The sequence below is a fragment of the Heloderma suspectum genome, chromosome 17, assembly GCF_057233095.1.
Source record: "Heloderma suspectum isolate Gila_16-S chromosome 17, 16-S_ref, whole genome shotgun sequence".
Classification (NCBI taxonomy): domain Eukaryota; kingdom Metazoa; phylum Chordata; class Lepidosauria; order Squamata; family Helodermatidae; genus Heloderma; species Heloderma suspectum.
Genome location: NC_139474.1, coordinates 7,169,154 through 7,181,690, shown reverse-complemented (window position 1 = coordinate 7,181,690; position 12,537 = coordinate 7,169,154). Strand labels below are relative to the sequence as shown.

The 12,537-nt window shown below is 48.9% G+C and overlaps 1 protein-coding gene across 2 annotated transcripts in view; it reads left to right on the top strand.

The window, feature by feature from the left end:
- The window catches only part of DPF2 (double PHD fingers 2), a 40,480-nt gene that overhangs the window by 21,637 nt on the left and 6,306 nt on the right, over positions 1-12,537 (top strand). For both annotated transcript variants that reach the window (XM_084824209.1, XM_084824211.1), the window contains exons 7-9: positions 7,329-7,466; positions 8,351-8,479; positions 10,895-11,007. In XM_084824209.1, the coding sequence (XP_084680335.1) occupies positions 7,329-7,466; positions 8,351-8,479; positions 10,895-11,007 (380 nt within the window). The remainder of the gene's footprint in view (positions 1-7,328; positions 7,467-8,350; positions 8,480-10,894; positions 11,008-12,537) is intronic.

Here is a 12,537-nt window from a genome sequence, read left to right as displayed (position 1 = left end):
CTGCAAGCTGTTGGGTACTGTGGAGGTGTATCTCCTTTCATTACTTTAAGGAAACCATGAATTTGAGGTATGGGTGAGCCCATATTTGGGATCAAGAAAGAACCTGCCTCCTCTTCCTCCCCCGCCCCCATTGTTGACTAGTGGCAACATGTGGTTTTGCTTTCTCCTGCAGTGTGTGGTTTGACTCACTTGTGTGAGTCCTCTGGAGCTTTTGCTCCTGCAGCCCCCTTTCTCTGCAGTCCCTGTGCTCTGCTTTGCAGCACTCTGTGACTTGCAGGGCTTGCTGCATATAGGTTAACCTGTTCCCATCCCAGATGGCTATTGTAATATTAGCCCCACACCCTAGATGGCTCAACATCGGAAATGTGCTGCTAGCCCCAGTCCCTTTGGCATAGGAATGGGGGGAAGCACCTGAGTTGCATCCTTTTCCTTCCGCATCTTTTTCCTTCTGTATTGACACAACCCCAGGGTTCAAAAGGCCTCAGACTTTTGCCAGCTCTGTTAATGATAGGCCAGGCCCTGAGTCTCCAGTGTTCTCTGCCCTCGTGCAGTGACCTTTGCACTCTTTGCTTGGGGCTTGCTTCCGTTTGTGGTCACCTAGATCAAGGAACAATGCCACCCAACCTACACCAGTAACATTTTATTTATTCTTAACTTTTATTATGTCTTCAGGCATTTTAGTACAGTGCACAAAGGCACATCACAAGTATTGTTATAGCCTCATGAGAATAAAACGCATGCTTGTATGTATATATATATTTTGCCTTGGATTATTCTGAAAGAAATACAAAAAGAGTGTTAGACTTCCAGCAGTGACTCTCTCATTCTTTGTCACACATGCATATCCTACGTCAATCTTTTTGTAAATGTTGTGTTCTGGACATCAGGCTGCCATTCTAGTTGACCTGGAGTATTTTTCCCTCTGGTTTTCCAGAACTGTTATGCTCTGGCTGTTGTTAAGAATCATAGATTTGAAACTGACCTCAGAAGTCATCTAGACCAGCCCTCTGCTGATGCAGGAGATCCATTGTTGCAGCATCCCTCCAAGTCTCCATCCTAAACTAGGATGACTTTTATTCACATAGTTTTTTTTAAAAAAAATTACTTCTTTAGTAAAGGAAGCTAGTGTCCAATAATCAGCTTCATATCATCTCCTTTCTCGAGAAAGGCCAGATTTTGGCACCATACAAACATAAAAAAGTGTTGTCAACATTATACCTCTGACAAATATTTTGGGTTTGATAAATTCTTCTTAGTCTTAGAGGTATATAATAACGCCATAAGGTTTTTTGGGGAAAAGTTTTTTTTTCTAGATTTACACAATTACAGTAACATGTTCTGCAATTAAATATGACTGTTCTTTATTAGAAACGGATCTATTTTACATCACTTTCCCATCTTTGTTTTCTCCTGCTGCCATATTCAGCAAAACCTTACATGTTTTAGACAGTAATCTTTTGAACTTTTAGTGACACTTAATTTCTCTTCATTCGGATCAGTAGTGTTGTTTTACAACGTGGACTTCTGCTTTGAGGTGGGCTGGGTACCTTTTTGACACAATGGGGGAAGAGGTGCACTTGCTGTATGATGCTTGATTTGTGCCAGAGCTGGTCTAGGTGCTGAATAGAATGTAGCTCAGATGCAGCTGCCCTGCTTTAAGGACTGCGAAGCAACATTGGATAGGGATCAAGAAATTACCTCCAATATTAAAGGGTGCCTGTGGCAAACTTGGGTCTTGGGGTTGGGGGCCTGTACCCTGGACAGAACCACCTCATGCCCAAATGTGGAGGATCACCCCTAGGTAATCCCTCCCTTCCCTTCCGCTTCCACCATTAAACTACACATACGCCTTTTCCCTTAAAGCAACTGGCCATTAGGCGTGAGAGAAAACAGATAAGACGTGCCAAAAAAGTAAGCAAAGATATATGGTGTTTTATTAAAAAGGAAACAAGAAAGCTTATTATTTTAAGGATGCTGTTGCTGCTTTTAAGACAGGGTTTCTACACGGTTATTCTTACCACCAGTCAGGCACTAGACGCCCCAGTTCCTATCCCTAACCAACCTTAAACTGGTTCCTCTGTCAAGCTCCACCCCAGTTAACCCACAGGCCTAACATGAGAGGTTAAAAGGCACTCTTCTTCCTTGTCGGGTTCGACTTCCACCTGGAACCTTCAGCTCTGTTCCCCAGGCTCCTCCTGAAGTCTTCTGTCTGGTCCAGGACCTGCTCAGTCCCCAGTCCCTCTCCGCCAGCTGTGACTCAGGCTTCAGCTCCTTCCTCCAAACGCTGCTCCAGGGGTCTTCCTCTCCGCACTTCCAGACCTTCTTTAACTTCTGCCTTCCATGCTGTCAGCTCGGCCTGCTGGTCTAGTAGCCGCTCTTCCCCCTGGCTGATGTTTTCTTCAGGCTTCCCAGCCTCTTCTGAAGACACCTCCTCAGGCAGTTCCCCAGTCAGACTCCTCCTGACACTCCCCTGTCAGACTTGTCAGGGGTTAGACACATTCATGGATAAGGCTATCAGTGACTACTAGTCCTCATGGCTATATGCTACTTCCAGTTTCAGAGGCAGTATGGCTATGTACACCAGTTGCTGGGGAACGTGGGCAGAAGGATGCTGTTGCGCTCCTGTCCTGCTTGTGGGTTTCCCCGTGGGCAGCTGGCTGGCCGCTGTGTGAACAGAATGCTGGACTGGATGGACCCTTGGTCTGATCCAGCAGGGCTCTTATGTTCTTATGACTTTCCAAAACTCCTTATATTCGTTCCCGTCAGAACCCTCCAGCCAATCAGCTTTCCATCACCCCATCTCTGGGTAAACGCCTGACCAATGGGCATCGTCAGAATGTTCAGTTATTCCCCAATCAGATGGTACCAATTCTGTTCCTGCCTCTACCTTCCCCTATAAATAGAGAGAACCTGGCTTCATTTTCACCTCCTCATGGTAACAGTAACTGCCAATTTGCCAGCACACCATATCTACAATGTAGCTCCCCTCAGACATCAGCCCTGAGTAAAAACCATAGATTTTCCTTTTACCGTCAACCCTTTCAGACCATCAGTGGTTGAAATAAAGCACAACACTTAAACTTTTACTTCAGTTTTACCTCGGTTCCTTCACAGTGCCCCCTGCTCTGAAAATCAGGAACTTCCAATACTGGGTGTGTGTGCGTGTATGTGTGTACTTGCTCCCAAACAAAGTTAACCTGGAATATCTTTGGTTTTGTGGGACGTGTTGTGTTGCTAACACTCAAGGTTATTGCCTAATTTGGGATCAGGCCGTAGGAACATAGGAAGCAGCCTTATGTCAGGCCAGAGTATTTGTTCATCTAGCCCAGTCTCAACTGACAGGAGCTGTCTAGGATCTCAAGCATAGGTCTTGGCCTTCATCTGCTACCTCAGATCTTTTTAACTGGGTATTCCGGGGATTGGAGCACGTGCTGCACTACAGAGCTGTCGCCGCTCCCCTACGAAGAGGTGGATCAGGCAGAACTGGAACCTGCGTTACACGTTCCTCTTGGCCCCGTGCCTGAGCCTCACTCAAAAGCAAACCTGTGGGAAGTTCTCTAGCCACGTCTGGGTTCCCCTCGAAAGTTAGCATGTTGCAATTGCTGAGCAGATGTGGCAGCTTGCTTGGCTTTCTCCCCTTCGCAGAGTCGGTCAGATAATCTAGTCCCGAGGGACTAGAGCAAAGTGCTTTTAGGGAAGCCAAGTGTCTTGCTATGCGACACCCTCTTTAAATCCAGTGTTCTGAGCAGGTGGTTCAGGTCCCAACTAAAGGACTGACCCCCTTGGTGTATATTGGAAGGGCCTTGCCTTGGAGCAGGTTTTGACTTTATCTGCAAAGAAAAGCAGAATTCTCCCCGCCGTGGAGGAGGATCTCCTGAGCGCATGACTCCTCCCATTCACTCCATAACTGGGCCCCTGCAAATTGAGCTGGGGTTGTCTGTTCTGGTGGGGGCTGGGCTCCCTACTTGCAGTCCGGCCTGCTCCAGGATCCTTCCAATCTATGTGGACCTCATAGATTCTAGCCTTCTCTTGGATATACCGAGCAAAGGGCTGAATGTACCTGATCTTGTCTGATCTCGGAAGCTAAGCAGGGTCAGCCCTGGTTAGTATTTGCGTGGGAGACTGCCTGGGAATCAGGCTTCCTGCACTGAGCAGGGGGTTGGACTCAGTGGTCTTGTAGGCCCCTTCCAACCCTATGATTCTAGTCTATGGATTAGCCAGTCAAGGGAGGAAGTGAGCGGGAGCTAGATATAGCAGCAGCAGCACCTGCTAATGCCAGGCACGCAGTGCATGCTGCAGCTGCCATGCAGAGGAAGTCTGAGAACAGCAAGGCTGTGCCAGCGCACGGCCATTAGCACATTCTGCAATACTCTGGGACAAAAGGGGGTATAGAACTCCACAAGGCCCCTAAGCTGTGGCCCTTCATTAGCTCCTGAGACTTCACCAGATACTGCACACGCCCTCTGAAGCCTGTCCTTGCAGTCTTAAAGAACAAACTTCATCTAAGTTTTATTACCACTTTGAATAACAGCTGAGATTCTCGGTTCTGCGCCCCAATGAAAATGTCAGGATCTGGCAGGCTTACGGAGTATACACAGCCTTGCTGGCCTTTTCTGGTATGACGAGTAAGTTGAAACTGCCTTATGGTGAGTCAGCCCACTGGTCCATCTAGCCAGTACTGTCAACGCTGACTGGCAGCAGCGGCTCTCTAGGGGTTTGGACAGGAGTTTTGCGAGCCCTACCTGGAGATGCTGGGGATCAAACCTAGGAAAAGTGCTTACAGCATCTCATATTCTCAAGCCATCTCCCATTCACGTACTAACCAGGCTGATGCGGTTTAACTTCCAAAGTCAGACAGGATCAGGTGCGTTCAGGGTGGTGTGGCTATAGAGATGGAACCTGGGACTTTAAAAGCAAAAAGAGGTTGTTGCAGGCTCTCAAGTGTCCCTGGAATCCCCTGCCTCGTGATCCCCAGATAGATGGAGGCTGACGGGAAAGTTCTGGAATATGGGATCAAGGCTTCATTCCCTCCTTTTCCATGATAAGAGCTTCATTGGAGCCACAGCCCAAGGAGTAGGCTGTTTCCTCTCGTGCAGGGGTGGCTTGTAGCCTTCCAGATGTTTTGGCCTTCAGCTCCCATCAGCCCTAGCCAACACAGCCAGTCATGGAGGCTGATGGGAATTGTAGGCCAAAGCATCCCAAGGGCCACAAATGGCCTGCTTCTGTTCTAGCGCTGTTCTGGTGGGCTCTTTTTCACACACAGCTGAGCCTCCTTGGAAGCACAGCAAAGCAGCAACACTGGATGCAATGTGCCAGCGCGGGCTCCTACTTAATCAGCTGTGTTTACACAGCTCTTAAGAGAGCCATAACTTTTTTTTCTGGCAAATTAGCTCTCTGGTTGCTGTGCAAAAACAAAATAAAACTTTGCATGGCTTAATGGCTTTTAGAAAGGATTTGTCTCCTTTTTCACTCCATCACAACGGATCCCCTGCATAAGTCTGGATAGTCCAAGGAAAAGTGTGTGTGTGGTTTTCCCCATAAGCAGTTCTTCCAGTATTCCCCCCTGCTCTAAATACCGCCCACTTCCTTGTTTTCAGGTCCTGGCTGCTTCCAAATTTGGGGCACGCTGGTGACTGAGTTTGGGCTGCTCAGCTGGTGATGGATCGGATGAGTTATCCCTGTGCCCACCCCCCCTTCCCCTTATATTCTCCCAGTACATTCTGAACACGATCTTCAAAAATTTTGCTTGCTTCTCTTTGCCAAGGATTTGGAAGGAAGGAAGTGGTATGGAGACTGGGAAGGGGTGGACTTGTAGTAGGCGGGGGAAAAGATGGAAGAGGAGAGAAGAACTGTGCAGTGGAACTAAAAGCTACCCCACCCCTCTAATAAGCCTGAACGTCTCAGTCAACCATTCCCCCACCCTTCTAAGATCTGACTAAACCCTGGCCATCTATTCATAGGTAAGTAAAAACATATCCTGTGCTCTGAAAAGACAAATCTTGTACTTTAACAATCAACCTAGTTACCATAGGTGACCAGGAATTCCATGCAGGCGAATGAGTGGGCTGGTGGAGGAAGTAACAAATCTCTCTATCCCTCCCCTGCCAGTCCAGTTGATTTGCATGCTCTCCATTCAGGAAGAAAATCTCCTTCCTCCACGACCAGCATGGAGGCCAGGCAGAGTCCCTCCTATGCCAGTCTGCTTGATAAAAGGCAAGATTGTTGTTTTTTTAGTAGCCTGCTAAGAGAGTCTAGTAGCCTGCATTTCCATACAGTATGGAAATGCAGGTTAGTAAAAAGTTTTGCAGGCTAGAAACTCTTGTGGGTAGGATAAACTGGCGCATGCGCATTTATATATATATATATATATATATATATGTATGTATGTATGTATATATATATATAGTGTGCTATGCATGTGTTTGGCTCTTTACAGTGTACAAGAGGGCAGGTCCCTGCCCAAAGGAGCTTACAATCTCAAATTCAACATGGGATACAACAGAAAAGATAGGAATGGAAGTGGAGGCAGGGAGAAACACGGAAGGAGTATGTGGTTGTTTCAGTTATGTGGATGTGGGCTTAATTACCTCTGGGCATGGGAACCAAGGGATTTGTGCCTGAGGCTTCATGGAAAAGCTTGGTTTTGAGAAGTGAAGTTAGTTCTGGGAGGCGGTTCCAAGCACAAGAGGTAGGAAGGGAGCAAGGGTGGAGTTGTCTGACGGAGCAGGAGACTCTTAAGTAAATATGCATATGCTCAATTTGCAGAATTTATTGTACTAAGCGTACGGAAGGACAAAGAATGATGTAGGTCCCTGAAGTGCAAAGTGCTGCCTGTGGAGTATCTGCTCTGTCTTTCCTTTTCTGACACTAGACACAGCCCATAGGCTTTCAAGCTTTTCTTTCAGGAAGACCAGAAAAAAAGAGCCTTGGGTTGCTTTCCGTTCCAGGCATATGCTAGCCTGTTCCTTTGTTACTCTCTGCGTGTATGTGTGTGTTGTCAGATTGTCTGAAACTGTATAAAGCATGGTCCTACAAGATGATGATGGGGAGAATTTCAGAGAACCAAAGGTGTGTTTAGAAATTTGCTCCTGGTGCCTAGGAACAGGAAATGTTTTTACCATTGTGGCTTTGGGCGTGTGCAGGTGTGGATGCCTTCTGCTTCTGAAATTGGTTGACTGGGGGTGGACAGCACACTTTGACAGATGTTAAAAATTGGCTGAGAATGGGTTGGTGGTGGCGTTCATTGCAAAGGGGCGAGGGTGGTGCTCCTTGCTTGCTGGGAAGCTCAAACTGTGTCTTCTTTTTTCTTAAAATCCCTTCCTGTTCAGTCTGTGGGAAGCGTTATAAGAACCGTCCGGGACTGAGCTACCACTACGCACACTCTCACCTGGCTGAGGAAGAGGGGGAGGATAAGGAAGACTCACAGCCCCCCACTCCTGTCTCACAGAGATCTGAGGAGCAAAAATGTAAGCGTCTCCTTCCTTCTGGCACTCTTCTTGAAGATAAGATCGTGCATAGCAGTACCCACACCTTGGCTTGATTTGAGCTGGAGCTTCAGCCTGATACCTATTTTAAGTGGTGGTATTCAGCCCTAAGATAGAAGTAGTAATGCACAGCAGTACCGCTGATCATGTGCAGAGTGCATTTTGGTGTGTGTGTGTGTGTGTATGCGTGCGCGTGCACACACACACACGCTGGTGCTTGCATATCTGAGATAAGGGAACAGTTTTTGCTGTTAGCAAAGGTGATACACCTGCATCATCCAGGCAGGTGTTAGCCACTGACATCACCTCCCCCGTGCCTCCCTTTTTAGAAATTAAGCACAGAAAGCACATCCCATCCCAACAAGACCTGGGGTGCCATGGCCCAGTCTCCCAACCACAGTCAGCCATGGGAACACTCTGTAGGCTTGTGCGAATCTTCCTCCTCCCCTTTCACATGCAAATCCCCCACTCCCTCCCATGTTCAGAGCTAACCCTCATTAGTTCTGCACCTGTGTGCTTCTAACCATGGTTGGCTGCAAACTGCAGTTACCAAACATGGCTAGAACTGGGTTCGGAAACAGTGTTCTGGAGCTAACCATGGCTGGTGGCAGTGGCGGGATAAATGCTGCACCAGGGCTTGCTTCAAAAGTGAAAGGCCTTTCCATGGGGGGCAGGAGTGGGAAGCAAGTGTGTGAGCCCAAGGAGTTTTTCCAGTCTCTTAACTATGCCACACACAAGGTTTTTCACCTGTATTTACGCCTTTTCTAAAGCATTGGGATTGGCTGCAGCTTGAGAAGAATAAAGGCCTGGGTGGAGGGTGGGGCTGTTTTCTGCTTCGAATCCCTAAACACTTTCTTTTCCAATAGCCAAGAAAGGCCCTGATGGCTTAGCCTTGCCCAACAATTACTGCGACTTCTGTCTGGGAGACTCCAAGATCAATAAGAAAACGGGCCAACCTGAAGAGCTGGTTTCATGTTCTGACTGCGGGCGATCAGGTACATGGGCCGGGAGCGGAGGGGCCGGATCCTAGCAAGAGCTTGCTCAGTGCTGCATGTGCTACTTTCAGCAACCCACTTCTCACCTGCCTTTTGGGGTGGCAGCTCTCAGAACCACTTCTAGTTCTATCTGTCCTGCACCTTAAGATTCCAGCCAGTTTCACTTTAACTTTGTTGGCCGTGGATCAGTTCTGGTGTCAGTTTCAGTTGCAAGATCAGCCTTCCTGAAGTATTCTGAACCAGCAAGATGTACCAGGGCCAGTCTGCATGTTAACTTTCAACAGCTTCTTGAACTGCAAGGCTTGTTGGAAGGAGCCTGCCACGAGAAAGGTCTCTGGCAGTAGAAGCTGGCTGCTGCCGAAATCCATTGGCGAGTTTGTTTCCGGTGGCGCTATGTCCATTTTGTGGGTTAAGGAAGGTACTGACAGTGATGTGAGCAGGCCTGAAGTCCCCACTTAGCCACACCTGAAATCCCCTTATTAAAAAGTGGTTAGACAGGATAGAGTGGCTGTGAGCCACGATAGGTGAAAAGAGCCTACGTGTCTAGAGTGGTTGGGCAGCTGGCCAGATGGGCGGCTAATAAATTTAATAAATAATAAATAGAGGCAATGTACCTCTCCATATCAGAGACAAGAGGCCTGTTGCTCTCATGCCCTTCCTAAGGGCTTCTGGAAAAGGCTGCTCATGGAAACAAAGTCCTGAGCGAGATGATCTGAACCAAAGGGGCAATTCTTAATGTTGCCTTGGGTATGTCATGTGTTCCCAGTCTAACCTGCCTTGTGGGACTTGTGCACACAGGACCTCTTGCTCTGCTTTTTCATTCAAATCCCCCCCAAACAGGGAGGAGACAGTCACTATGTTTCCTTCCTCTTTCTTCCCTCCTCTTCCTCTCCCCACAGCACACACCAGGGGATTTGTGTTTCTGCCCACCACAACTCTTCAAATTCCTATGAGAAAATGCCCTAAGGACTCTGCTTGTGAACAGGAGGGGCCAGATCCCGCCAAGAGCTTGCTCAGTGCTGTATGTGCTGCCTTCAGCAATCCACTTCTCACCCGCCTTTTGGGGTGGCAACTCTCAGAACTCCTTCCAATTCTGTCTGTCCTGCACCTTAAGATTCCAGCCAGTGTCAGCACTGAGCAGAGGGTTGGACTCCCTGGATTCCAGCATTGAGCAGGTGGTTGGACTCGATGGTCTTATAGGCCCCTTCCAACCCTACTATTCTATGATTCTGTGACTCTTCACTGCTGTTGCCTGCTCTCAACGGCTTAGGGGACAGAGGGGAGTTTGCCTGTGTCTCAGACACATCTCTCCTATTCCAGGCATTCCCCCAGCTTTGCAGCTAGTACAGCTGGTCACTTGCATTTCCCTCTCTGAGCTTGCAAAACACTTTGAACAAGCCTGCTGGTGTTCTGAAACTCACGACAGCCCTGTGAGGCAAGTTGGTGACTTGCCCCAAAGAGTGTTGGCGAGCGTTTGGAACTGAAGCCAAGGTCTCCGGAATCCCTTGATCTACTGGACCAGTCGGGGTCCTGAATGGCACCTGGATGCTGCTCTGTGGAAACGGGGCACTGTTCCTTCTGGATTCTTCTCCTTTCCTTATTTTGGTTTTCTCTCCAGGGCCTTCCGTTTGGTCTCTAAGAGAGCCATTATGCTGGAATGGAGTAGAGTAGCCCTGCACTACCTCTTGCCCTCCAGATGTGTTGGACTGCAACTCCCATCTTCCCCAGCCTGCTTGGCCAGCAGATTTGCAGTCCAACACATCTGGAGGGCAACAGGTCAGGGGAGACTGAGGTGGAGTGTAGGAACAGATCTCGGTTCAAAGCTTCACTCCTCAACCATGAAGCTCTCTGGCCTTCAGCAATCCACTTGCTGTCACAATAACCTACCTGACATGGCAGCTGTGAGGATAAAATGGGAGTCGCTCTCCCCTGCCTCCATGTCTGCCACCTGAAGTTCCCTGGAGAAAGGGCAGGAGATGAATATAGAGAGGAAGGCCAAGATCTCTTCTCCATCATCCCAGAGTGCAGGACATGGAATAATGGGCTCAAGTTACAGGAAGCCAGAGTCCAGCTGAACATCAGGAAAAACTTCCCGACTGTTAGAGCAGTACAACAATGGAACCGATGACCCAGGGAGGTGGTGGGCTTTCCCACACTGGAGGCCTTCAAGATGAGGCTGGACAGCCACCCGTCAGGGAGGCTTTGACTTGGATTCCTGCACTGAGCAGGGGATTGGGACTCAGTGGTCTTATACGCCCCTTCCAACCCTACGATTCTGTGATTCTATGAATACAAGGAAGAGGGAGTGTGTGTGTCTCTTCCCCTTGCCCATCCAGCTGCCAAACTAGCCACACATCCCTCCCGGTGGGAGATTTGTCTTAATGCTTGTCCCCCTCTCCCCCCCCCCCCAATCAGGGCACCCTTCTTGCCTGCAGTTCACCCCAGTCATGATGGCGGCAGTGAAGACCTACCGCTGGCAATGTATCGAATGCAAGTGCTGTAACATCTGTGGGACCTCTGAGAACGATGTGAGTACCCCTCCCACCCACCCCCTGCAGGGCTGGATTGCCTCTCTCTGCCTCCTTTTTTGGGCATGGAAGGTCCCTCTCACCAGCTCCAGCTCTCCCTGGCAATGCCCACCACGGTGCCTTTCCCTGCACTGTTCCTTCGCATGGAGTAGCCTACCTACTTCAGCCAAGCTGCCTGTCTCTCTCTCCCTCCGCCTCTAATATTGGCTCCTTCAAACCCTCCCCAAACTACGCCTTGATGATGGGTGCTGCTAAAAACAAAACACCATTCCCAGCTAACTGGGCTTTGCCCGGCAAGAGCCACCCTATGTTTTTAAAAGCGTGTGTCCCACCAAACCTGGCTTGTATTAAACTATTTTGTATATATTATCCTGCTTCCAGCAGCTACTGTGATTGCTATGCTACATTAGTTCATTAATACATTTATTCAGTAGCATCATTCACCTTAGGTTTAAATAATCCTTGTTAACGGATATATGGCTACTAGGCAGGTTGTTGAAGGACCAGAAATATAATTTGACCCTGGTCTCCGAGATTGGCAAATTTGTCTGTAGTTGCTGTCAGCCTTATGTTTTCAGCAGAGTGCCAGAAGGAGTGAACAAGTGCAAGGCGTGGAGTGCCAGAAGGAGAGAATGCTCTGGCAGTCGGGCTTAGGTGTGGACCTGCGACTGGATGCTGGCTGTGTCCCTCCTATTTGTGGGCTCACACTTCCTGAACTTGCTCCGTTTAGTCCCTCTTGGGAGAAATCAGTGGCCTTTTGCTGCTGGTTCTGGCCAGAGTGGATGCTGTGGGAGAAGAAGGGAACGCATGCAGTCCTCCCGAGCAGAAATACTTGGCCAGCGTGCTTCACATCTCTCTGCTCCATCCAGTGGAGCAGTGGGATATTTGCTTCTCTTCTGTGCAGCCTTGGGCAGAGGGAAGGAAAAAAGAGCAGTGGCTTCCTTCCCGTGGAAGGGACTGCACCTGAACTATAGACAGTGACCCTGTTTGCACTTCGTCAGCCGTGGGTGGTTGAAAACGCAGTGGGAGCGGCTGTGTGTACTTGTTCCCGGCTTTTGTGCCATTTTTGCCCCATTCTTAAGGGTTGAAATGCCTCTCTAAGGCTTAGTTACTGGCAGTGAGAGCGTGAAGCTACAATATGCTGGCACTTTTTTGTCATTTTGGCTCCACTCGCCAGGGGAATGTGGCCCCGGAAAGCTTCCCCAAAATGGAATTTGGCCCTCGGAATGAAAGAGGCTTTCCACCCCTGCGTTAGTCCCTAGTTCTCAGCCTTGCTCAGCCTCAGAGGGTGGGGGGACCATGAGTGCTTTTTATTTATTTATTTTATTGCATTTATACCCCGCCTCTTTTTTCCTCTCGCAAGGAACCCAAGGCGGCTTACATTATCCACCTCCTCTCCATTTTATCCTCACAACAACAACCCTGTGAGGTGGGCTGGGCTGAGAGTCTGTGGCCAGCCCAAAGTCACCCAGTGAGCTTCCATGGCCGAGTGGGGACTAGAACCCGGATCTCCCAGCTCCTAGTCCAACA